Source organism: Triturus cristatus, chromosome 8 (genome assembly GCF_964204655.1).
Source record: "Triturus cristatus chromosome 8, aTriCri1.1, whole genome shotgun sequence".
In the NCBI taxonomy this organism is placed as follows: domain Eukaryota; kingdom Metazoa; phylum Chordata; class Amphibia; order Caudata; family Salamandridae; genus Triturus; species Triturus cristatus.
In genome coordinates this window covers 183,396,594-183,423,645 of record NC_140591.1, presented here as the reverse complement: position 1 = coordinate 183,423,645, position 27,052 = coordinate 183,396,594, and the positions used below count along the sequence as shown (strand labels likewise).

Sequence of the window (27,052 nt, the reverse complement as noted above, 5' to 3'; positions counted from 1 at the left end):
TTTTGATTCAAAAGCACACAGTGTTCCGGAGAGACTCTGAATTTGGCCTTCATTCTTTTTCTATGATTATATTTGTTTTTCTTCCCCGTCCCAAAATTGTATTTTTCATTTTTTGGCACAGTAATCTGCTTATAGTAGAACTATTCATGGGGAACAGAATTTTTTGATAACACTTCCAGGGACAGTATGCCACCTTGTCATGTATAACAAATTGACTTGTGTAACCTGATATGAAATGGTTTCGGCCCTTTTTTTTTCTTCTGTATTTACGAGCCATTTCATCACATGTATATATTTTGGTTCATTCATTTAGCATTCCAATGTGATCCTATGCTTAGAATGGAACATTGCCTTTAATATGTACAACACTTTATGCATAGCAATGGTTTTGTAATGTATTTTTAGAAACATATGTTTTTAGCTTATTTCAGCAAACCCATGCGATACTCTGTTTTAAGATCTGTTTAGGATCTAGGAACGTCGTTCATACGAAACTGGAGTAGGTGTTGTGTGCAGATTTAGATTCCGTATATAGGTTTCCCGATTTATGCCCTTCTTTAGGTACAATTCACGGGTCCCATTTTTGGACATAGAAATCCGGCCCTTATTGAGACATTGTCCGTACAAACCAAATACAGGCATGGCCACCTACATCCGTCCATCCACGTCACAACAAATTCTTGGAAAACCAGACCCTTAAGCCTTTAGCAATTTCCCTCAGCTTGAATATTGATTTCTCCAAGAACTCATTAAGTATGCATGAACATCTATTCCTTAGGGGTTCATTCATTATGTTCCTCTGCCCGACTTTTACGTCAATACTGGCATTTCAAGGTATAAATATACCAGCACTTGCCCTGGCAAATTGCGATTCCTGGAGGATTCGATCCAACTCAGGCTACGCGGTTCGCCACGGCAAGTTCAGAAGGAGATAGAGTTTGAGCCTGATGCACTGACCTGACGCTGCCATCCTCCTCGCAGAGAATCCAGCTCCAGTGCTCTCTGACTTCCCTTGCGGGGGGGTTAGACTATCGAGTCCAGAAAAGAAATTCCAACCTCTCTCATTCTAAGGTATGGACCTGACTAGAACTTAAAGAAACTTTTGGCAACTCTTGGCTAAACTAAAATATAGCTAGCTATAGTTTAGAAATGACACCTACTTCAAACCTCGTACTGCACTTAGGTTAGGTACACTGGGGTAGAAAAATTTAGAAGCATCAGATGAGTATCACATTTTAGCTTATGTTATTTATGTATGTATTTTGATTAATATATGTCATAACTACAAACCATACTATTGCAGTATTTTATCCTACTGCTAACCTCGTACATATTGTACTTCGCAGTCTGTCTTACGATTGTAGCAATTCATATCTCTTGCATGAGAAATAAGACTGTTCAATAAACCCTTTTATTGAAACGCCCTTCTCTATATTTCTGTGCAACTCTGTAGAAATGAAGCATGCACGATTGACTGAGTGAAACTGTTATCTATTGTTTCCACGATTCTGAGACTGTTCCGATTCTAAAGGGAAACAAAGTTGTCATGTTTATGCGGTTGTCAGAGACTAATCCCTTCTTGTATATTCGAGACGTTTCTAGTGACCTCTGAGTTAGCTGGCACACGCAAGTAATTAAGTTTAATATACTCGATAGAGACATACTGACCTTAGTCCTATGTCAAATCTATAGTGTATGTTATTCCAATGCACAGAGCCTATCAGGGATATAGGAACTACACTACAGGAGGCCCTCCACCAAAACGGCATATGCCCGCTGTTGCCAAAAAATGAAAAATATTTGATAGAAAAGTCTACTGACCCTCTTTCTGCTCCTCTTTCTGATATCCTTCTCTTCATTCTTACCCTTTCCCAGAAGGGCTCTGCTCTGGGCCCTCTCAAGGGTTATCTGTCCTCTTTCCTACGACTGCCTGACCAACCCTCTTTTTTCAAGTGCCTTATTGTAAATAGGTTCCTGAAAGGGTTTGTACATATGTTTCCTACTACACCCTTTATTATGCCTCAGTGGGATCTGGACCTGGTTCTCACTTAACTCATGTGTGCTCCCTTTGAGCTGCTACATAATGGTCCCCTCCGATTGCTTACCATCAAGATAGCATTTCTAGTGGCAATATCATCTGCCCGGAGGGTGAGTGAGCTGCAGGATTTATCATGCAGGCCTCCCTATCTCATGATATTTCCGGATACGGTTGTGCTTCAAACCTGAGCCTCTTTCCTACCTAGAGTGGTGACCCCATTCCATCTGGGTCAATTGGTCACAGTGCCCACCTTTTATGTTCCTCCACATCCCTCTAAGGAAGAGGAGCAACTCCATTGTCTGGACCGAAAAAGAGCGTTGTTGTTCTACCTCGACTGCACAAAAGAGTTCCGGGTGGACGATCAACTCTTCGTGGGCTATGTGGGAGCTAAAAAAGGTCCGCCAATTCAAACATTTCGCTGTGGTTCGTTATCTGTATTAAGATCTACTATGCCTTGGCTAAAAAGCAGCCTTTTGAGGGCTTACAAGCCCATTCCTTAGAGGAAACGCTGCGACCATGGTGTTGGCTCGTGGAGTGCCAGACCTGGACATCTGTCAGGCAGCGACGTCGGCTGCCCTGCACACGTTTGCTAAATACTACTGCCTGGACAGTCAGGTACTCGGGGATAGGCATTTCACCCATTCGGTCCTGCAGGACTTTTTAGTCTAGTAATTGTCCACAGCCCACCAACAGGGTGGTATGGCTTAGGTATCTTTTCAAAGGTAAGGAATCTGCAGCTAGATGTCCCTATCAGATGAACAAGTTACTTACCTCTGGTAATGCATTATCTGGTAGAGACAATATCTAGGTTCAGATTCCTTACAGACTCACCCATGCCTCCTCGCTCTGCATACACATTTTTAGAGCTAGTTTGATCCCCTTTTCAGGGCCCTATTTTGGACACACACTGGTCAGTCTAATTCAAGGCTTTGCACTCCTGACGTGGAAAGTTGTGAAAAGAAACTGACGTCCACCTGCCTGGGTGGCGCATTTAAAGGTGACTGCAACATCATAAAAAAAACAAAGGAAATGATGGACGGAGTGTTGAACATTGCAAGCACTCACCCCCAGTCAACTGATCTGGGTTTAATCCATCATCGTTCTTTAGCCCACTCTGCCACCCCAGTTCAGACATGGCCATATGCAAATCAGTCTGACCCTGTGCCTCGTGGCAACAGTTCAGCCCGAACTGCCAAGCCATGTCTTCCCTGGACTGGAAACAAGCTTCCTAGGACCGGTTTCTGGCATTTCAGCCGTCTTCAGCCAGGCTTGCTTGAATCCAGTGGCAAAGTGAGCAAGGGACTACCGTCTGAGCATACCCTGCCAACTTATGGCGAACAAAGCAAAAACCAAAGGAAATGATGGACGGAGTGTTGAACATTGCAAGCACTCACCCCCAGTCAACTGATCTGGGTTTAATCCATCACCGTTCTTTAGCCCACTCTGCCACCCCAGTTCAGACATGGCCATATGCAAATCAGTCTGACCCTGTGCCTCATGGGAACAGTTCAGCCCGAACTGCCAAGCCATGTCTTCCCTGGACCGGAAACAAGCTTCCTAGGACCGGTTTCTGGCATTTCAGCCGTCTTCAGCCAGGCTTGCTTGAATCCAGTGGCAAAGTGAGCAAGGGACTCATGTCTGAGCATACCCTGCCAACTTATGGCGAACAAAGCATCATACCAGAGGGCGTGCAGGGGTACTGTTCACGCAAACGTTTCCGGGTCCAGTCTGATGCCTGGGAAATTCAAAGGTAAGGAATCTGCAGCATGATATTGTCTCTACCAGATAATGCGTTACCGAAGGTAAGTAACTTGTTTATCATGACTGGACATGGCCGATTTGATGACCCGGGCTATGGGCACTTCAGCCGCAATACGGATGCATGCCTTGCTCTGTACATCTAACTTATCCTCTGACGTCCAGGCAAATTAGATGGTCCTACCTTTTTGTTTAGAGACAAGGCTGACTCAGCATTGGAAAGGCTGAAGGGGTAGCTTGGTTACCGCCCGCTTCTTGGGACTACAGCTACTGCCCTCTTTGATTCATTATATCCAGTGTTAGGATTATCCTGGCTTCTCAAGGGTATTCTTTTTTCACTAGCGGTACCAATCCCATCCACAGAACCAAAAACAACCAAACACGTTAGGGCTGTGGATCCATCCAGCAACCCTCCTTCTCCACTTCCTTGCATCACCGCAAAAGCAATGGTTATTACTTCGGACCAGTAGGTTTTCCAAATAGTAGAAAGGGGCTACACCCTTCGCTTCCTACAGGCTCCACCCCCAATTCCTCCCCCTCCTTCCTCCCTGCCCTCCAGACCACCTAGTAATACTGCCACAGGAGATGGCAGCACTCCTACTGAAAGAAGCAGTGAAGTTAGTGCCAGATCAGGAAAAGGGTAGGGTATGTTGTCTTACTTCCTGGTGCCCAAGAAGGACGGTGGTCTGCATCTGATCCTAGACCTAAAAAATCTGAACTCCTACCTCGGAAGGAAAAGTTCAAGATGCAGACCCTTGCTCAAGTGTTGCTGGCATTGGAACTTGGATACTGGTTGGTTTCTCTTGACCTGCAGAATGCTTACTTCCACATTGCTATCCTGCGATCATACCAGAAGTATTAAAACATTTTGGTGGATTCTACACACTAGCAATTAGCAGTGTTCCCTTTTGGCCCAACATCAGCACCTCAAGTCTTCATGAAGCTGATGGAGTTGGTTAAGGCCTACCTCATAAGATTGGGCATCCTAATTTTCTCATATCTAGACTGTTGTTTCAAAGCCAGGTCGCCAGCAGTGGTATCGGGCCATTCTCAGTCAACTGTAGCTGCGGTAGTGACAGATGCCTCCACTTTAGGATTGGTAGCTTACCTACAGGATCTGGAGGCCGCTGGAAGAGCTGGTTCTTCACATCAACCTGTTGGAACTGCGAACATTGCGGCTGGCCTAAAGGCCTTCCTCCCCCCCCTTTGAAGGTCGGTCCATTGATATCTTGACAAACATCACACCAGTGATATGGTATGTCACCAAGTAAGGGGAGTTGGATCTCACGTCCTTTGTCTGAAGTCATTGAGACTGTGGTCTTAGGCACACCGCCAAGGGATCTAGTTAACTGCCAGTCACCTAGAAGGGACTCTAAATGTCTGAGCCGACGGCTTGAGCCAGTGTTATCTTGCCGATCCAAGTGGAATCTTCTACTGGAGGTAGTCCAGGGCATCTTCTCCAAGTGGGACATTCCTCAGGTGAACTTGATCGCCTCTTCAGAGAATGCTTAATGCCATCTGTTTTGTGGCCACCAGTTTCTGTTGAGGTGAAACTTTTATTTGTATTACGCAATTTGCTCAATACCCTTGATTCCTAGGGTTCTAAGCAAGGTTTGCTAACACCACATCCAAGTCATTCGCATACCCCCAGATTGACTCAGGAATGTGTGGTATGCAGACCATTTGCTCTTCTCCCCTTCTCCCCACTCAAGTTGCCATTCAGGCTCAACCTTCTCTCCCAGTCAAGGGTAATGATCTTGCATCCAAATCTCGGAGGCCTTCACCTACATACCTGGATATTGAACAGGAACATTTAAGCTAATTTCAGTTGCCCCTCCACCAAAATGGCTTACTTTGACTAATGGAGCAAGTTTGTTGACTGGTTCATGAAGAACAATGTGGACCCCTTGCAGGCCAAATTTTCACACGTCCTGCAATATGCTTTTTCGCTTGCCCATAGTGGGTATGAAATTGGCACTTTCAAGGGGTATTTTGCTGCGTTGTCCGCTTTCTTCTACCTGCCAGGCCAGCCATCCTTCTTTAAAACTGCGATTGTAATACATTTATTGAAAGGGTTGACAAACATGCGCCCTCCCAAGCCCCTTGTTGTACCCCACTAGGATTTTAATTTAGTTTTAACTAATAAGCACTCTGTTTGAGACCCTGCATAGTTGTCCCTTACAGATTTTGACACTAACAACAGTATTTTTAGTTGCTATTAATTCAGTAAGACTGGTGAGCGAATTGCAAGCTCTTAATTCTCATCCACCCTTTATTTCCTTTTTCCCTGATAATTTGCAGTTGCGAACCAGGGCTACCTTTCTGCCAAAAGTGGTGACTTCCGTCCATCATTTGTCCACCTTTTAATTCCCCTTCCCCCTCCCTCCCCATCCCACTAAGGAGGACGAAGGGTTGCATGGGTTGGATCCTAGGTGGGCGGTCCACTATTACTTGGACCCACACCAAGGTCAGACAACCAGATGACCAGCTCTTGCATGAATACTGTGGTTCCAAGAAGGGGAAACTGCAGAAGAGGACTGTTTCATGGTGGATCACTCTGCATCAAAACTTGCTATGCTTTGGCTAAAAAGGATCCTCCAGAGGGAATCAGGAACCATTCCTCCAGGGCTAAACCTTCCATTTCTGCCCTTGCTGGAGCCGTTCCCGTAGCAGACATTTGCAGGCAGTGACCTGGGCATACTTTCGCTAAGCATTGCTGCCTGGATTGGGAGGCATGTAGGGGTGGCCACTTTGCAAAATCAGTCTTATAATGTTTTCTTGTCTAGTCATCCATTAACCCCCCTCCTGGGATGGTTATTGCTTGGAAATTCTATTCTGCATGTGAGGAATCTCCAGGTGGAAGTATCCAACAGAACAAAAAGCTACTCACATGCGGTAACAAACCTCTTGGTGGATACTCTATTTACCTGTAAATTCCTCAGCGACCTGTCAGCTTCCTCTTTTGATAGATCTGCTTTAAAGACAGTTAATAAAATCAAAAAATCTATTTTGGTATTGTGCTACTCTTAGATTGTATTCAAACCATTTGCTTTGAAAACAGGCAGAAAAAATTGATGGAAACTGACATTGTTACGCCAAGGTGGGCGCTAAATGGCTTCAGTGATGTAATGATAAGAAAGTAATTTGTAAAGCGCCTGGCTACACCGACTGGTGTGTCCCCGCGCTATAGAAACAGTTACATGCAGGAGTCAATCAGGGAGACATGGCTTATAACTGGTAAAGCCAGGTTTTTAGGCCTCTACGGAAGATGGATCAGATTTTTCTGCGCACAGCAAAGGTGGCAGAGTGTTCCAATTTTTGGCTATCAGATATCCAAATGAGCGTACCCCCATCCTTGCCCTTTTGATTTCCGGTACTTTGAGCAGATGTGCTCCTGTCGATCTTAACTGTCGAGTTGTAGGGGGTCATGAGATCATACAGGTAGCTGGGATCTTTCACCTGTAGACTTCGGTGACAGAAACATAAGACTTTAAAAAGAATTCTTTTACTGACTGGCAGCCAGGGAAGGGAGTCCAGGGTTTTCGTCGCTGTAGCCTGCCTAGGTAGATTGAGAACTAGGTGTGCCACCACATTCTGAATGCGTTGCAGCCATTGCAGGCTTCCTTTAGATGCTCCCAAATATAGGACATTCCCATAGTCCAGCTGCGAGGTCACCAGAGTGTGGACTAGAGTTTTCCTTGCAGAGGCGGGAAGAATGTCAAAGGTTTTCCTTAGCATATTAAGGGTGCCAAAGCATCTCCCTGCAACCTTCCTAGTGTGGGACTCAAAAGACAGTTTCAGTTCAAGCCACACCAAGATTTTTTACTTCTGTTTTAGCCGTGGGGACGGGCCCCAACCTCTGGAGCCACCAGGCTGAGCACCAAATGGAGGGGAATTTCCAAATGATCATAACCTCTGTCTTACTATCATTCAGCTTTAGGCAGCTATTCGACATCAATTAGGCTAGTCAGGCACCTTTCAGGCGTTGATATAAAGTTAACGCCCCCGCGAGCTACACAAGAGCTTTGTAGTTTCCAGATCCAGTCTGATGTCTGGGATTATTCTACAGGTGAGGAATCTGCAGATAGATAAAATATCCACCAGAAAGATCGTTACCGTAGGTAAGTAACTTTGTCTTGAAGCACTAATCACATAATATGTTTTGAAAGTAGAAATGTTAGACAAGATAGTTTCCGCACTGAAATAGAATAAAACATGTAAGACGTTTGGTCTTTGTAGAGTATCCTGGTAAACTACCTTCTATAAACTGAAATATTTTGTTTTATTTTATTCACACCTAATAGTCCTTGTCTCTAGTGCTGTGCTCATTGATAATTTAATGTTGAATTTGTTTTACTTTGCTTTTATTTTTTTTTAATTTTCTGACATTTCTTTTTCTTTAGCCTTTATTATTATTGCCTGGAGGTGTTGGTACAGCCGCTCAAGAACTTAAGCATATATCTTTGGAGAAAAATGCGTTGTAAGTACATTCATTGCCAGGAAATTCCAGCAGTACTGTCAAAGTCTGTCTAGTATTTCTTTCTTTTGTCCTATGGCAATACATTGACTATGCAGGCAGCCCAGCAAGGTATTAGAGGTATCAAAATATGTAACCTCCCTAAAAAGACAGCAAACCAAGAGCCCAACCACAGGAATTATTTTCCGTGGTGAGGAGGATCTGTCAATGGCTAAAACAATCGGAGGCACGCTTTAAGCATCCCTTGCTAGGTTACCTCATTACCAAAACTGTGAGGCATAATAATCCTAACTTTTCCTTGTCTCTGAGTGGTACAGGAACCCTCCTTCTAGAAGCTATTTGCATGATGTACCTACCATCCACTTGTATCAGCTTTGTTTGCCCGGTTTGAAATTGCTTTGATAAATTTAAGACTGAACTTTTAGTTTGCATATTTCACTGTGGATTGTACTTTCCTTGTTTTTTGAAGAATATTTTGGTGCAGTAAACCTCTGATTTCTAGGCAGTATTAATCTGCACCTATGACTTTAGAAATGCTTGTCTTACCTTTTTAAGTGGGGGTTAAATTATTATGTGTATGTTAGTCAGTGGGCCATGTACCGCCTATCATCCTAAGGAGACTGGATGGATTACCTCCCCAAGAAAAATAAATAGTTTAAATTCAGTGTTTTACAGCACATTTGACAGTACCTAATCAAAAGTCATCTATTTGTTTTCAAAGCATTCCTGAGGGGGACTCAACAATTGAGAATAGAGGTGCTTTGTGAGAGTTTAATTACGTATCTGTTTTTGTTATAATACTATGTTCTCCAATTTTTCCAGGCCTTGTAGAACATGTGGCTTCCTGCCAGCGTGAATGGAGTACAAAAGCCTGCAGAGCTAAGGCTCACCTCTGTTCCATTTTTGGTTGTCCGTGCAGAATTCCTTCTGGGCACCCGCAAGGGCTTAAATAAATTGGCCTGCTGTCAACTTCCAAACTGCCTCATAAAGAATGTATGTAATTTCATGTGATGTTTCACGCATATGGAAGGCCTGGGAAGGTTTTCTCATGCCACCACCTCAGTATATGAACGGTGGATGGGGTATAGGGAGGGTCTCTGGGCAGTTATTACTGCCTCATCTCCTCCCTAGTTTCACCTACTGGCCACATCAGGTTGTGAGAGAAGTAGAGGCAAAAGTGGGAGAGCATACTAGCTCCCCCCCTCCCCCCCTTCCTTCCACTGGAGCAACAGAAGAAACAAAGTAAGAGGCACGTATGGGAAGGGAGGATACTAAAGAGCCGTATTTCTCTTTTGATTTTTTTTCTTACCCTAACAAAATATTCAGACAGACTTTAGTTCCTTTTTGGGGCCCAGACACACTCTCCTGTGCTAAAGCATTAGGAAAGATGCTTTCTGATGGATGCATCTGCCTGTGCATTCCTCACCTTTTGAATTACCCCCTGTGTAGCATTCCATAGAAACTTTTCTCTGTACCTCTCTGTCGTCGATGAGGACGTTTCAATAGAACGGCTCCGCTCGCGACCCTGTGCGATGTCATTGGAGCCATAAGAAGACCTCGTTGGTGTGCTGACGTCCGTTCCCTTTTTCCCGCACCATCGACGTGTATCTGAAAGAGACAATTAGTTATTTATTCCTCACCTTAGGATTACTCCCAGGCGTCAGTCTGGTTCCGGAGAATTTTTCTTCAGCAGTACCCCTGCGCGTTGGTCGACTCCGCGTTCGGTGTTGGCGTCGGGGTCACAGGAATGGCCTTGCAGTATCTACCTAGACGCCGCCCCTGCGCGCTGACGTCAGTTCTTTCTTTTTCCGTGCCAGCCAGCGCATATCCAGAGAGAGCGGTACCTTGAGTCACTTTTTGACTCTATTTTTGCGACTTTTTGTCAACATCTTTTTGTGTTGTTACAACTCCTGATGCACAGGGATGTCGTCTCGGCCGACCGGCTTCAAGCCTTGTGACGCCTGTCTCAATCTGATGTCGGAGACGGACCCCCATCTTTTGTGCCTCTGGTGCCTGGAGCGCGAACATGACCCGAATTCGTGCTCCGACTGCCGGGCCATGGCCCCGAAGTCTTTGCGGGAGCGGTCCCGAAAGATTCTGGAGGCCCGGCAGTCGGCTCTGTGCCGATCGAGGTACCGGTCGAGAGGGAGGTCACGGGACCGGTCCTGGAGCTATCACCACTCCTTGTTAAAGTCTTCATCTTCGGGTAAGTCGAAGCACAAAAAGAAGACGAAGAAGCACCGTTGCTCTTCGCGTGCTCCCCGTCCGTCGGCCTGTTGGGTTGACCCCGAGCCTCCCTCCCTCCCTTTCTGGGAGCCGGGGCGACCCCTGCCCAACTGTGTAGCTTTTACAAAGCTCTCCATTCTATTTTTGAGCAGCCCAACTCCGCCGGCGCACCTTTGAGCCCCACAAACTCAGCTGGGGGCTCTAAGCCTTTGATGCCGGCAGCTTCGGCCCCGGTGCTGCAGGGTCCCCAGGGATCCTGGCCTGGATCCAGCTCGGCGGCATTCGACCTGGTGCCACCTCCTCCAGTGCCGAATCCATTGGGGACGCCTCCGCCCCCTCCGACGCTGGTTGTTTCCCCAGCCGACGTCGACCCCGGCCCCCCCTCAATGTGGAGACTGAGCCGGACCGATGTCGCCCGACTTCGGGACCAGCGCCGACCGGTACTTTTGTACCCCTGTTTTTCCCTGCTGTTACCTATCGCCCTGAGTGGCTACTAGAGGAAGGTGAAAAGGATTGGGAGGGTTCTTTGGACCATCTGGCAGACCAGTTGGAAGAACCGAACTCGAGGGAGGAGTTGGGTGAGGCCAGTGGTCTGGACACTTCCCCAGACCTTGGCATGCTTTCTCCCCCTACCGGGGCTTCGGAGGAGGGTGCGTCATATGCAGTGGTGTTGTGTAGGGCGGCTGGGGCCTTCACCCTCGAGCTTCCTACGGTGACTGTTAGGACTAACCTCCTGACCGAGGTGCTTCAACAGGAAGCAGCCTCTTAAGAGCCCTTGCTGCCATTCAGTGAGGCTCTTATGGACATCCTTTTGGGTGCGTGGTTCAAGCCCAACACAGGGACTCCTGTGGACAGGATGATTGCCCGATGCCACCGCCCGGCCCCAGGCTACCCCATTTTCCTCTCCCAACACCCCACCCCTGAGAGCTTGGTGGTCCAAGCCTCGACTTCCAAGCGTGCATTCCCTACTGCACCACCGGATAGGGAATCCAAGAAGCTGAACCACCTTGGGAAGAAGACGTTTTCTTCCTCCAGCTTAGGACTGAGGTCGGTGAACACCGCAAGTCTCTTGGGCCGTTACTCCTACTCTGTGTGGGATTTGGTCACGCAAGTGCTACCACAATGCCCGGAGGAGGCCCAGGCTGTACTCTCCCGTGCAGTGGCCGAAGGGAGAGAGGCAGCAAAGTTTGCCATTTCAATGTGGGCTGGACACCGCCGACTCGCTAGGCAGGACAATTTCCACGTCAGTAGCCCTTAGACTCTACGCCTGGCTGAGGTCCACTGGCTTTTTGGGCGATGTCCAAGCTACTCTTTTGGACATGCCCTTTGATGGCCGTTGCCTATACAGCGACAAAGCAGACAACACGCTTTAAGGACTTTAGGGCTATGGCCAGATCTTTGGGCCTCTCTTCCACCTCTCGCCCCGCGCAGTCTTTTTGCCCCTCGTGGCTACGGAAGGGGTGCCCCGCCATGTTCCACCCAGAGCCACAGGCCTGTGCAAGTGGTCCAGCCTCTGCGCGGCCGAGGATGTGGGACCCACCGCCAGCGGGCGGGCCAGTCCAGCAGCGCCCCCTTTGCAGCAGCTTCCAAGCCCTCCTAGTCAGACCTTTCAGGGACACCAATTGCCAGTAGGTGGCAGGATTGCCATCATCTCCCCCACTGGTGCAACATCACGTCAGACAGGTGGGTTTTGCAGATAGTCCGAAGGGGCTACTCCCTCCCCTGCTAGACTACCCCTCCATCCATGCCACCTCAATTCCATCGCATGTCGGAGGATCACCTGGCCCTTCTCCAACAGGAAGTTACGGCTCTCTTGGCTAAGGGAGCCACCGGACGAGTTCCTGCCCCAGAAGTAGGCCGTGGTTGTTATTCCCACTACTTTCTGGTGCCCAATAAGGACAAAGGCCTGCGTCCTATCATGGATCTCAGGAATGTCAACCGCTTCCTCCGGAAGGAGAAGTTCAAAATGTTGACTTTGGCCCAGGTCCTGTCTGCCCTCGACCCTAGAGACTGGATGGTAGCGTTGGACTTGCAGGACGCTTATTTTCAGATCCCCGTCCTGTAGATCAGGGGTTCCATTCTTCCCCTATCTCGATGACTGGCTGTTGACTACGGCCGAACTCCTGCATTCGCTGGTGTTCACCATCAACGTACCAAAGTAATTCCTGATTCCCTCTCAGAAGCTCCTTCTCATCGGAGCAGTTCTGGACACAGCGCAGTTTTGGGCTTATCCTCTGGAGCAGCGAGTCTGGGATCTTTGGGCTATGATTCCAATCTTTCAGCCTCTATCCCAGGTTTCGGTCAGAATGACCCTGAGGCTAATTGGCATCATGGCCTCTTGCATCCTGTTGCTGTACTATGCCAGGTGGCATATGCGGGCTCTGCAGTGGGACGTAAAGTTCCAGTGGGCACAGCATCAGGGGGATCTTTCCGATTACATCAAGATCTCGGAGGGCACTGCACATTAATTGCCGTGGTGTCTAACGAACCAGGATTGTGTAAACGACAGGTCCCTCTCCCAGACAGAGTTCACAGTGATGTCAGATGCCTCACTTCTGGGGTGGTGCGGCCGGCCACATGGGAAAGGCAGAGATCAGAGGCGTCTGGTCTCCGGCGGAGTCCGGGCTCCACATCAACCTTCAGGAGCTTGCACTGAAGGCATTCCTTCCCTCTGTCATGGGAAGAGTAGTGCAGGTGTTCACGGACTACACCCCTGCCATGTGGTACTTCAACAAACAAGTCGGGGTGGGGTTGTGGACCCTATGTCAAGAGACCCTCCGTCTCTGGACATGGCTGGAACATCAGGGCATTTCCCAGGTGGTTCAACACCTGGCAGGTTCTCTGAACGCCAGGGCAGACAAACTCAGCTACAGGTACATGATGGATCACGAATGGTGTCTTCACTCGGAGGTGGTGCAAGGTCTCTTTCGACAGTGGGGAGAGCCTTGGTTAGATCTATTCGCCACCGAAGAGAATGCGCAATGTCAGAAATTCTGCGCGTTGGAATTTCCAAGGCAGGACTCCCTATCGACGCTTTTCGTCACAAGTGGAGTTGCGGTCTGTTGTACGCCTTTCCCCCTATTCCACTTCTGCCCAGAGTGCTGAAGAAGATCAGGCGCGACCGGGCCCAAGTCATTCTTGTGGCCCCAGATTGGCCACGAAGAGTCTGGTATCTCGAGCTGCTCAACATGGCCATCGATCCTCTGGTCAGACTGCCTCTTCGGGAGGATCTTCTGTCGCCGCAGCAGTGGACGGTCCTCCACCCGAACCTGTCCAGTCTCCACCTCCTTGCGTGGAGATTGAGCAGCGGCAGTTGACGTCCTTCGACCTGCCTCCCGAAGTTTGTGATGTAATCTGGGCAGCCAGGCGTCGCTCCACAAAGACGGTATACACCTGTAGGTGGAACAAATTTGTGGCATGGTGCATAGGAAAGGCTGTGGACCCCCTTTCTGCCCCTCTTTCTGAAGTACTCTTGTTTCTTCTCTCTTTAGCCCAGCAGGGCTCTGCTCTGGGCACTTTCAAGGGCTATCTTTTGGCCATCTCTGACTTTCTTCGGTTGCCAGATCAGCCTTCTCTTTTCAAGTCCCCGGTAGTTAACCGTTTCCTAAAAGGCTTAATGCATCTTTTTCCTCCAATCCCCTTCGTTATGCCTCAGTGGGACTTGAACCTTGTGCTAAACTATCTCATGTGTGCTCCCTTTGAGCCGCTGCATAACTGTCCTTTACGCTTTCTGACTCTTAAAACTGCTTTCCTGGTTGCCATCACTTCTGCTAGAAGGGTGAGTGAGCTCCAGGCTCTTTCTTCTAAACCTCCTTTCCTATTTGTTCATCCGGACAAGGTGGTTCTCCGGACCCGTCCGTCGTTTCTTCCTAAAGTGGTCACTGCCTTTCACATCGGGCAGACCATTACTTTGAAGTGCATTTGCATAGATAGAATGCAATAAAAACTTTGAAACATTGAAGATCTTTACGAGCTTTGATAATTGAATTCACTCATTTGTTAAAATTGTATAGCAACACGTTTGCTGTGTCTACAGTGCTCACACCAGCAGGAGGTTCTCTTCATGCATTTTCGTTGACATTTCTCTATGTGACGCTCTGGACGGTCGTCATGGTGTTGAGAGCACACTATTAATTACTTGTTAAAGAACATTCAAAACTAGAGTGCACGTTGGCTATTTGTTAATAGACCATTACTTTGCCCACCTTCTTTCTGCCTTCGCATCCTTCAAAGGAAGAAGAGAGGCTGCACCATCTGGACCCAAAACGTGCAGTCTCCTTCTATCTGGCTCGCACAAACAGTTCTGGGTGGATGATCAACTTTTTGTTAGTTACGCGGGTGCAAAGAAGGGTCAAGCCGTATACAAACGCACCATTTCTCGATGGGTCGTGGTGTATATTAAGGCTTGTTACTCTCTAGCTAAAAAGGAGCCTCCGGTTGGGCTACGCGCTCACTCCACCAGGGCGACGGCAGCCACTATTGCCTTGGGAAGGGGAGTGCCTCTGAATGATATCTGCCAGGCAGCCACGTGGGCATCGCTGCACACGTTCACCAAACACTACTGACTGGACAGCCAAGTCCGGCGAGATGGCTTCTTTGGCCGTTCTGTTCCCCAGGATTTTCTGGTGTGAGCTTGGTTCGCAGACCCCCCCCCCCCCCCCCCCCCCCCCACAGGGGTTGGTATTGCTGGGGTATCTAGTCTAAGGTAAAGAATCTATAACTAACGTGTTTCTTTCAGATGCACAAGTTACTTACCTTCGTTAACGATATATTTGTAAGAAACATTAGTTAGTTAGAGATTCCTTACCGCCTCACCCATCCTCCCCGTTCTGCGAACTGATTTCTAGGGTTAAGGACATCCTTTCAGTGCCCTAGTTTAGTGCACCAATGGTCAGTGTCTTGCATGGCTCTGCGTTTCTGGCGCGGAAAGTCGTGTACAGAACTAACGTCAGCGAGAGAAGGCGGCGTCTAAGTAGCTGCCGCAGCGTCATCCCGGCGACCCGGATGACGGGCGCGGAGCCGGCCGACGCCACCTTCCGACGCGCAAAGGTACTGCTGGCGAAAAACATCTTTCTGGATCCAGTATGATACCTGGGGGTAATTCTAAGGTAAGGAATCTATAACGAACTAATGTTTCTTACAGATATATCGTTACCGAAGGTAAGTAACTTGTGCTTCAGGCTCTAATCACTCAGTTTCAGCCCAACCACTCATTAGCAGCTCAAGTGTTAATGCAACACCCGGGAATGATGGCGTCTTGCCTCACGATTGTTCCTCATACAAGGCTTCACATGCGTCCCCTTTAACAATGCTTAGCGACTCAGTGGAACCAGTCACAGGGTCAATTAACCGATCTAGTGTTGTTAAATGGCTGCACCCATTGCTCTCTGCAGTGGTGGAACCCACAAAATCTGTCCAAAGGGCGGCCCTTCATTGACCCTGTTCCACAAACAGTGCTAAGAGCAGACGCGTTGCTCACTGGTTGGGGAGCTCATCTCCAAGATCACACAATTCAAGGCTTGTAGAGTCAAAAGCAAATACATCCCCATATCAATGACCTAGAGCTGTTAGCAGTGTTTCTAGCGCTCAAAACCTTTCAAATTCACCTTGAAGGCAAATCTGTCCTAGTCCGCACCGACAACATGATAGCCATGTACTATATACAAAAACACGGGGGGCACACTCTACAACTGTCACTACTAGCACAAGCCATTTGGAGGTGGGCCATACAACACAGAATGTATCTCCTACAAGAAAACCTTCCATGATTAAACAATCAAATTGCCGACCTTCTCAGCAGACAGAAGCAACAAATCCACCAGTGGGAACCACACCCTCAAGTTCTCCTCCCAAACTTTCAACGTTGGAGTTTTCCCCAAATAGATCTATTCGCCACACATGAAAACGCTAAATGCCCAAGCTTCGACTCCAGGTATCCACACCCATTCTCCAAAAGCAATGCACTATAGATGAACTGGTCAAGGATCTTTGCCTATACTTTTCCAACTCTCCCACTCATTCCACTAGTGGTTCTGAAGCTCAGGCAAAAATCTCTCACACTAATCTTAGTAGCTCCCACATGGGCCTGTCAACCTTGGTTCACAACCCTGTTGGAGCTATCAGTAGGTCCACATCAAAAGCTGTATCTCACATCCAGTCTCATCACTCAGAGCCATTGAGAAATAAGACATCCAGATCCCAAAGAACTCAACTTAGCGATCTGGCTCCTGAAGTCATTGAGTTTGGTTATCTGAATCTTCCACCAGACTGTATGAACATCATAAAAGAGGGCAGAAAGCCTACTGGAAACAATTTGTTATATATTCTAATAATAACAATATCAATCTTTTGGTTGTTTCCATACAAAATAAAATCTCTTATTTACTACACTTGCAGCAGTCAGGATTAGCGTACACATCCATCCGCTTACATCTCACTGCAATAGCTGCGTACTTGCAAACTATACAGCGTTTGTCTCTGTTTATCGTACCAGTTATCAATGCATTTATGGAAGGATTAAAAAGGGTAATACCACCAAGACTTCCATCTTCCCCAGTGTGGAATCTTAACATAGTCCTTACACGGTTAATGGGTCCAATTTCTTTCATGAAAAGTTGCTTTCCTCATTGCAGTTACCTCACTGAGGAGAGTGGGTGAGCTACAGGCACTAACCATAGAGGAACCTTTTTTCCAGCTCCACAAAGACAAAGTAGTTCTTCCTACTAACCCTAAATTTCTACCTAAAGTAGTATCTGCCTTTCACATCATTCAATCGGCTGAGTTACCTGTGTTTTTTCCTCAACCAGATTCAGTGGCAGAAATAGCTCTACACACCTTAGATGTTGGAAGAGCTTTGCTATATACACATAGAAAGAGCAACACCATTTCACAAAACAACTCTTTGTTGCTTTTTCTCCACCACACTAAGGCAATCCTATATCTAAATCAGGTATTGCTAGATGGATTGTCAAATGTATTCAGACATCTTATGCGAAAGCAAAAATAACTTTGCTAATTCAGCTTGCAAAATAGGGGCTACTATGACTTTCTTAGGAAACATTCCCATAGCTGACATCTGTAAAGCACCAAGCACTATTGTGTAGATGTGTTAGCGAGGCAGCAAGCTAATGTAGGCCAGGCAGTACTTAGAACACTTTTTCAGACAACTGCAACAGCTACAGGTTAGCCACCGCTTTTTGGAGAATACTGCTGTATAGTCTACGCAAAGCATGTGAGCTACAGCTCACATGCCTCAAACGGAAAATGTCACTTATCCAGTGAGCATCTGTGTTTGGCATGTAGAGCTGTAGATTCACATGCACCCACCCGCCTCCCCGGGTACCTATACCTGTTGCAGTTTCTTACTCATATATATATATATGCATGGACATCTTTATTCTACACTAACTAACTCCATTCTCACCCTCTGTGGGAAAACAATCTAACAATGTAGTTGATGCCCATGCGCATTATCACCGAAAGGAGGAGTCACCTTACCTCGTGACTGGAAAGACTTCTTCGAAGAAAAACAACTTGCAAACATCCAGACCTAACACTAGATGGCAGGAGTATGCAAAGTATGTGAATCTACAGCTCTACAAGCCAAGAACAGATGCTTACTGGGTAAGTAGCATTTTCCATTTTAGAATTTCCAGTTTCTTTTCTTCTTTAAATCATATACTGCGTATACTTGAGGAAATGTTGTATATTGTGTATGCTTGTGCAATGTTGTCGGTTCACCCGTTTGCCTCGAAGGCACGGAAAAAAAGGGTGGAACTGACGTCAGTACGCCGTCAAGGTCTTCTTAAGGCTCTGATGACGTCGTGCGGGGTCGTGAGCGGAGCCGTTCCATTGTGACGTCCTCGTCGACGTGGAAGAGCTATGGAAAAAAGTTACTGTGGAATACTGCGCAGGGGGTAATTCAAAAGGTGAGGAATCCACAGGCAGATACTGTATCCACCAGAAAAAGCGTTACCGAAGGTAAGTAACTTGTTCGTTTGGACTTTTACCAAAAGACAGTTGCTTTTGAAATTTCCTGAAAGGATTATACCCAGTTAATGATCGGCGGGTCTATCGAAACCCCTTTTATGGTTGATAAACTCCCACCCAGAAAACCCAGGGAAACAAAGATGTAAGCCAAGCCCTGGCAGAAATATATTAATGCTTAAGGAAGAGTGGAGGGAGTTAACATGCTTTAGGGATACGTTTCCTAAAATCTGACAAATGTCATTGTCAATGCATTAGTCTGTCCAGCCAAACAGGACAAGGCAGGACTGACAACCAGTAACGCAGTAACGCAAGTTTCAGGATGTGTAGATGGTGAAAATACATGGCTGGGGTAGGTTTCCATGCAGCCCAGACATTATTTGTGTCATCAATAGACTGGTACCAAAGAAAGGTATGGTAAACCCTAAACCTTTGTTCACGTTTTCCTGAATTCATTGCACCCAGTTTATCACCCCTAGGCAGCCTAAATCCATTGAAAATCCATTTATGTCCAATACCCTCCCAATCAGAAGATCTAGAACACAGATGTGGGTCAAGCCTTGGCAGGGATATGTTCCTGCATGAGCAAGCCTGGATGGTATTGCCATGTTTTATGAAAAAATTGCTGGAAATCTGACAAACGTAATTTTTTGTGTTGTCTTCTTGCCATCCTCACAGTTCAGACTGTGCTGTGACTTTTGGAAGTAGATGTCAGTGACAGACCCACACAAGGTCTGTCTCTGGTGTTTGGGCACAGCTCCAAGTCTTGCAAAATGTGCTCTCTTGCACCTAAAGCTGATCCCGGGTCGTGAACCCCAAAAGACGTCACAGACCTTGTGTAAGTCCTACTTCGACTTCCAAGTTGATGGCATAGACTCATTCCTTTTTGTCAGATTACTCTTGCAACAAGTCCTCTGCATGGTCAAAATCATTAGGTAAAGCCGAAATCCCAAGAAGACACATAAGACACTGAAACAGGACTCCTGCCATTCTAAGTCCATAGAGAAGTCAGGATGGCATCAAGTTGCCATCCAATTTCACTCCTGTTCTCGGAACAGATTCCACAGCTGGGTCTCATTGCACTCTAACTTTCCAGAGCCACTTGTGAAGTTGCAGCAGTAGAAGCCTGCAAGGAACCCATGCTACATATTCTTGGCACTCCTGGCTCCCTCAGTCACACCTTCGGACCGCATGAACCCGGAGAGGCCTCTAGTTGGATTACTGCCAGTGGGTCCATCCTCTGCGCCATCTGTTCCTCTAGAATCCGCCTCAGTTTCCGCACCAACTTCATTGCTGCTTTCCACTCTGCCTTCAAGATCTGTTCAAGCTCCTTCACTACCAATGCAGTTACAGATGTGCCAGCGGTCGAGCCCATACGGATTTCACTGTCCAACTTCAAGCCAAATCTGCTTTGACCCCCAACCGAGGTGGTGCCTCCACTCCAGTGTATGTGGTTCCAGCACTCTCTGATTTTCATAAAACTCTTCCTCTCCCACAAGGCGTTTCTCTAAGGCTTCGTCACCTTATTGATTTCGACTCTGATCAACCACAATTGCGATGGTGATGATGAATATGATTTACCCATATACCACGATGATGATGATAGTTACATGAATTTACAGGAGGCCAGTGGGCCGTATACCTCCCCAGAAACATGGTTGGTGACATCCCTTGGAACACTTAGAAAGGAGAGCATCTGCTTTTCTGTGGTGATAAGATGTGCAGCTGAGGTCTTGAACCTGCAGTTACTTTCAGTGGAAGTCAAGGCAAATGTCCCTATGGGAGTTTTCCAACTGGGGCCAGCCTCATCTGAGCCCTTACATTTAATGAAGCCCTGGCTGATACCCTAATGAGTACTTTAGCAAAGCCTTGCTCTTGCCCGACAGTGAAAAGGCAAGTAGCCAGATGCCGAGCAACCCAGGCTTTCCCACACAGCGCCAGACTCCTGAGAGGTTGGTGGTCCAAGCGTCCACTAGTAGAGCTAACCATTATTCATTCCCTACTTACGAACTGGCAACAAAGCAGAAAAGAGGACGAGAACAATAGTATAAACCATATGGGTATGTAACTGTCTTGACATGAAAGTAATGGAATTGTACATGAACCAAATGCCAATAAAATCTGTTTAGGAAAAAAAATATGATTCATTCCCTACGACTCCCTATGTCCAGGCAGTCGAAAAGGAATGAGCTGCTTGGAAAGCAGATGTTTTTCTCTGCCAGCTCGATATTGATATCTGTCAATGCAGTCTGCCTGTTAGGCTTATATGCGTGCCCTTTGGGACACGGCTAGCAAGAACTTGCCGGCAGTCCGATATGACTGATTGCTTGGGGCATGAGGTTGGCACTAGTGTGCAGCTCCTTTACCACATGTGGACGTGATCAACTGGCTTTTCTGGGGCATACAGGTGTCTCTAATATAGATGCCTTTTGGTGGGTCTCGCCTTTTGCGAAAAGACTTATTCTGCCCTCAAGCGTTCTAAAGAAAGCAGAGCCACAACGTATGGTGGTCGCTGCCCATATTCAGAAGATGGATTTACTAGTTTTTCCTTACCCGACTACTACGTGTTGAAGGCGGGCTCACCACAGTCAGTCATAAACCATCTCTAGACGAGGGTTGACCTCTTGACATCGTTGGTGTTCAGGATCTGTGATCTGCTCAAGCCACACCTGACTTCATCACAGAGCCTTTGATTTAAAGGAGCTGTTCTGGACATGGTGCAGTTCAAGCCCTATTCTCTGTCTTAATACTCCAGGGCAATCAGGCTGCGATACCCATGTTTTAGCTTCTTTCCTGGATTTCTGTGACAATAGCGCTGAGGTTTCTGGGCATTATGCATCTTCCCCGTCTACTTTGTTAGGTGGCCTATGTAGGCTCCGCAGTGGTATTTGAAGTCTCAATGGACCCAGCACTAAGGAAACTTCTCAGATGTTATCCAAGTTTCAGAGGAGCCTGCAGGAGACCTGCAGTGGTGGATTCTCAAGTGTAACTTGACCAGCGGTAGACCCTCTCCATCCCCCACCAAGCGTTGACTGTGATGACGGATGTGACTGTGCTTGGCTGGGGTGGTCATCTGGAAGAAAAGTTTAGAGGACTCATGTCTCTCACGGAAACATGGCTCCACATAAATCTGTTGGAGATGTGGGCTATACTCTTGGCGTTGATGGGCTTCCTGACATCCATCAAGGGAAGCCTGGTGCAGGTTCTCACGGACAACATTTTCCTTGCCACTCTGAGGGACGTCCGCCCACCAAATCTAGAGATGTCCATCAGCCCGAAGCAACTCTTAGCTTTGACAGGGACCGAAGTCACAGTTTTTGTCAATTCGTAAAGGTTTGACTATCCGCTCTGTCAAACATGAAAGGCACCTGTCAAACTTTTAAAAAGTTTTGAATTTTTCAAAAGCAACTTTCAAAAGTTGTAGCTTGTTTTTTAAAAATTAAATTCTAATAACCCCACACCATGGAATTTTTCTCTCATGTTGTGGAGGTCATTTTCTTTTTTTTTCTTTTAATGTCCCATACTCGGACAGCAAAAAAAGCCATCCAACTCCCCTCGCTAGAGTAGGTAGTTGGATGGTATCCTCCGCTGACCCATAATTGCTGGGCTGTCAGAGAAGTATGTCTACAGCAGAGTTGAAGTAGGCTCTGTCGTCGACATACTTTTATTCCGCCCACCTTTAAATGAAGTGGGTGGACCAGCAGTTTGGCGGAGAGGGTACTCGGTCACTGTTGTGTCTTAGCACCTCTTTGCCAAATTCTAAATGAAGTCCTCAGTATTTGATGCTCATGTTTCTGCCTTGCCCTGTGTTCTGGCCTGGATGATTCAGAGGCTTCTTGGTCCCTAGCCTTGTAAATCCTGATGGTATCTCATGTCCATTGGCGTATCCTGGCTCTGCAATGGAACCTCGACCTTCAATGGGCTTAGCACTGGGGAATGCATCTTGGACAAAATCCATGTATCAAATGAGGCAACCAGGGACCTTTAATGGTGGATGAAGAATTGTTGCGCACCTCTCACTTTAAGGGGACCACGAGGGTAGACCACCTTAGCCTCATGAGGAGATAAACGTATTGTTCCCTCTTCGGGGAAAAAGAGAGTTGCATGTCTCTCTCTTCTCTCTAATGATTTGTCTTTATCTGAAAGAAACACGTTAGTTAGATTCCTCACCTTAGAATATCCCCAGGAGTCAGACAGGATCCAGAAGATTTTTGTAGCAATACCCCTTGCGCGTCGCTAGGCGTCGTCTGCGGCTCCGCGTCCGTCGTTGGCGTCGTGCGCCGGAATTACGTCGTCGGAGTACTTAGACGCCGCCCTTGCGCGCTGACGTCAGTTCTTCCTTTTTCCGCGCCAGTAAGCGCCGATCCGGGAGAGCTACCCCTTTAGTCATTTTTTGACTAACTTTTTGACTCTTTTTGGTCACTATCTCGACTCTGGTGCCGGTAGGATGCCTGGTTTCAAGGCCTGCGACGACTGTCACCGACTGATGTCGGTGACCGATCATCACCGCCGGTGCCTGTACTGCTTGGGCCTTGACCACGACGCGGAGTCGTGCTCCTATTGTAAGGCCCTGACCTCGAAAGCTAGGCGGAAGCGGTCCCGCAAGCTTCTCGAGCTTCGCCACTCGGCTCCGTGCCCCTCTCGATCCCGGTCCAGGAGGAGGTCCAAGGATCGGTCGCGGAGTCGCACTCGACATAGTCGCTCGTCTGGCTCGAAGTCTTCGGGTAAGTCGAAGCGCTCCAAGAAGTCCAAGAGGCGACGCCGCTCTTCGGTCTCCCCTCGCCGGTCGCGCGACTCGGCCGCGCACGTCCCTATACCCGCCGGTCCCTGGGACTGACGCGACGCCGGCGGAGGTCAGCGCCTTCCTCTCGGCCATGAGGAGCCTGGCCCCGCCGTCGACGCCCGCTGGCGCGCCTTCGGGCCCCGCGGACTCGACTGGGCAACCTTGCGTGCCGGCGGCTCCGGCCCCGGCGCCGTTGGAGGCTCCGGCCCCGACGCCGCAGGTCCCCGAGGGGCCCGAGCCTGGGCCCCCGTCGACGCCAGTCGACCTCGTCACGCCTCCTCCGCCGGCGTCGACTCCGGTGCCACCTCCGACGCCGACTCCGGTCGACGTCGATCCCCGGTTCAGCCCCTGTCTGGTCCCGACGCCGCATCCGACGCCGCTGGAGACACATTTTGTCTATCGACCGGCTCCGATCATTCCTCCTTTTTACCAGGAATCGGATGACGGGGGCGACTGGGAGGGGTCTGTGGACCCTTTGGCCCTTCAGGGCCAACTTGCACAGGACTGGGCAGATGAACTGGGGGAGGTCAGTGGTTTGGATACCTCGCCGGACACTGGATTCATCTCTCCTCCGACTGTGGCTTCGGAGGAAGTGCAGCTTTTTCTGTGGTGCTGCGCAAGGCGGCCGCGGCCCTTGGGCTTGAGCTGCCTGCCGTGGCTGAGAGGACTAACATCCTCACTGAGGTGCTTCAGTCTGCCGCATGCTCCACTGAGCCTCTGCTGCAATTCAATAAGGCCCTCATTGACGTTCTACAGGGCACCTGGTCCAAGCCCTCCACAGTCCCTCCTGTGGATAGGAACGTTGCCAGGCGCCACCGCCCTGCTCCGGGCGACCCCAGTTTTCTGTCCCAACACCCCACCCCCGAGAGTCTGGTTATCCAGGCCTCTACCTCCCAATCCTCCTTCCCGTCCGCTCCACCGGACCGGGATTCCAAGAGACTGGAACAGTTCTGCAAAAAGCTGTTCTCCTCGCTCAGTTTGGGCCTGCGGTCTTTGAACACCGCCTGTCTCTTGGACCGTTATTCCCACTCTCTGTGGGATATGGTGGAGGACGTGCTGCCCCTGTGCCCGGAGGAGGCCCGGGCACGGCTTTCCTCGGCTCTGGCCGATGGGAGAGATGCAGCGCGCCATGCCATCCGATGTGGACTCGACACTACGGACTCGCTGGGTAGGGCGATTTCTACCACGGTGGCGCTTCGACGTCCCGCCTGGCTGTGGTCCACGTCCTTTTCAGGGTATGTCCAGAGCACTCTCATGGACATGCCTTTTGATGGCGCTCGCCTTTTTGGTGAGAAAGCGGACAGTGCGCTGGCTCGCTTCAAGGACTCCCGGGCTACGGCCAAGTCCTTGGGTCTCTCGGCCCCGCGGCCACAAACTTCCGCTTTTCGCTCCTTTCGTGGCCAAGGAAGGGGCACTTCCTCACGTCCGCCTAGCCACCGGCCGCAGAACCAGCCTGCACGCGGTTGCGGACGTGGTTTCTGCCGAGGCGGTACTAGAGGACAACGCAGTCAGTCCACATCCACCCCGGCAGCATCCGCCTCTAAGCCTTCCTAGTCCGAGCTTTCAGGCCCATTCCTCGCCAGTGGGAGGCCGGGTTCGCCATCACCTGCTCCACTGGCGTACCATTACTTCGGACAGGTGGGTGCTGCAAATCGTCCGAAGGGGCTACTCCCTCCCCTTCGAGACGACCCCTCCAGCCATGCCACCGCAGCACCACCGTATCTCGGAGGATCATTTGAATCTTCTGCGGGAGGAAGTTTCGGCCCTCTTGGCAAAAGAGGCCGTCAAGCGCGTTCCGAGCCCAGAAGTAGGTCGTGGTTGTTATTCCCACTACTTTCTGGTTCCCAAGAAGGGCAAAGGGGGCCTACGCCCTATCTTGGACCTCCGGAACGTCAATGCCTTCCTCCGGAAAGAACGGTTCAAAATGTTGACTTTGGCTCAGGTTCTAGCTGCCCTAGACCCTGGAGACTGGATGGTAGCGTTGGACTTGCAGGACGCTTATTTCCACATCCCCGTCCTGCCGGCCCACCGGCGTTACCTGCGGTTCACGGTGGGTCAGGAGCACTTTCAGTTCACCGTGCTCCCCTTCGGCCTTACCAGTGCCCCTCGGGTGTTCACGAAAGTGATGGCGGTGGTCGCAGCTCATCTGCGCAGATCAGGGGTTCCAGTCTTCCCCTATCTCGACGACTGGTTGGTGAAGGCGGGCTCGCCCCAGGCAGCCGTCTCCCACCTCCAGACTACGGCGGATCTCCTGCATTTGCTGGGGTTTTCCATCAACGTGCCGAAGTCACACCTGAGCCCCTCTCAGAAGCTCCACTTCATCGGAGCGGTTCTCGATTCGGCGCAGTTCCGGGTTCATCCACCGGAACAGCGGGTCCGGGATATACAGGCCCTGATTCCCATCTTTCAGCCTCTATCCTGGGTTTCGGTCAGGCTAGTGTTGCGGCTTCTGGGGCTGATGGCCTCCTGCATCCTACTAGTGCATCACGCCAGGCGGCGCATGCGGGCTCTGCAGTGGGACCTGAAGTTTCAGTGGGCCCAGCATCACGGCAACCTGTCCGGCCATGTCTTGATCTCGGAGGGCACTGCACAGCAGTTGCAGTGGTGGCTCACGGACCGCGATTGGGTCACGGGCAAGAGCCTCTCCCTACCCCTTCCGGAGCATGTCGTAGTGACGGATGCGTCCCTCCTGGGATTGGGTGGCCATATGGGAGAGGGGGAGATCAGAGGCCTCTGGTCTCCGGCGGAGTCTCGCCTCTACATCAACTTGTTGGAGCTGAGAGCGATCCGACTTTCACTGAAAGCCTTCCTTCCCTCTGTCCGGGGAAGTGTCGTGCAGGTGTTCACGGACAACACCACCGCCATGTGGTATTGCAACAAACAGGGCGGGGTGGGGGTCGTGGACCCTTTGTCAGGAGGCTCTGCGCCTCTGGACATGGCTGGAACACCAGGGCATCATCCTGGTGGTTCAACATCTGGCGGGCTCTCTGAATGCCAGAGCACACGAACTCAGCCGCCGGTGCATGATGGATCACGAATGGCGTCTGAACTCCGAGGTGGCGCAAGGTCTCTTTCAGCAGTGGGGAGAGCCTTGGTTAGATCTATTCGCCACCAACGAGAACGCGCAATGTCAGCAGTTCTGCGCGTTGGAATTTCCAAGGCGACACTCGCTCGGCGACGCTTTTCGTCGCGAGTGGAGTTGCGGTCTGTTGTACGCCTTTCCGCCTATACCACTTCTGCCCAGAGTGCTGAAGAAGATCAGGCACGACCGGGCCCAAGTCATCTTGGTGGCTCTGGATTGGGCACGAAGGTACTGGTATCCCGAGCTACTCAGTATGTTGACCGATCCTCCGATACGTCTGCCCCTTCGGGAGGATCTTCTGTCGCAGCAGCAGGGGACGGTCCTCCACCCGAACCTGTCCAGCCTCCACCTCCATGCGTTGAGATTGAGCGGCGGTAGTTGATGCCATTTGACTTGCCTCCTGAAGTCTGTGATATCATTCTGGCAGCCAGGCGTCCCTCCACAAAGACGGTATACGCCTGCCGGTGGAACAAATTTGTGGCATGGTGCACAGCAAAGGCTGTGGATCCCCTTTCCGCCCCTCTTTCTGAGGTTCTCCTCTTTCTTCTTTCTTTGGCCCAGCAGGCAGGGCTCTGCCTTGGGCACCTTGAAAGGTTATCTTGCTGCCATCTCTGCCTTCTTACGGCTTCCTGATCAGCCTTCTCTTTTCAAGTCCCCTGTAGTTTCACGCTTTCTTAAAGGCATTACTCAAACGTTCCTTCC

General features: G+C 49.3%; 1 protein-coding gene across 3 annotated transcripts in view; it reads left to right on the top strand.

Annotated features, from left to right (window-relative positions):
• LOC146801785 (E3 ubiquitin-protein ligase TTC3-like) overlaps positions 1-27,052 on the top strand; it is a 1,762,960-nt gene that overhangs the window by 932,710 nt on the left and 803,198 nt on the right. For all 3 annotated transcript variants that reach the window (XM_085621278.1, XM_085621277.1, XM_085621276.1), the window contains exon 31: positions 8,200-8,276. In XM_085621278.1, the coding sequence (XP_085477404.1) occupies positions 8,200-8,276 (77 nt within the window). The remainder of the gene's footprint in view (positions 1-8,199; positions 8,277-27,052) is intronic.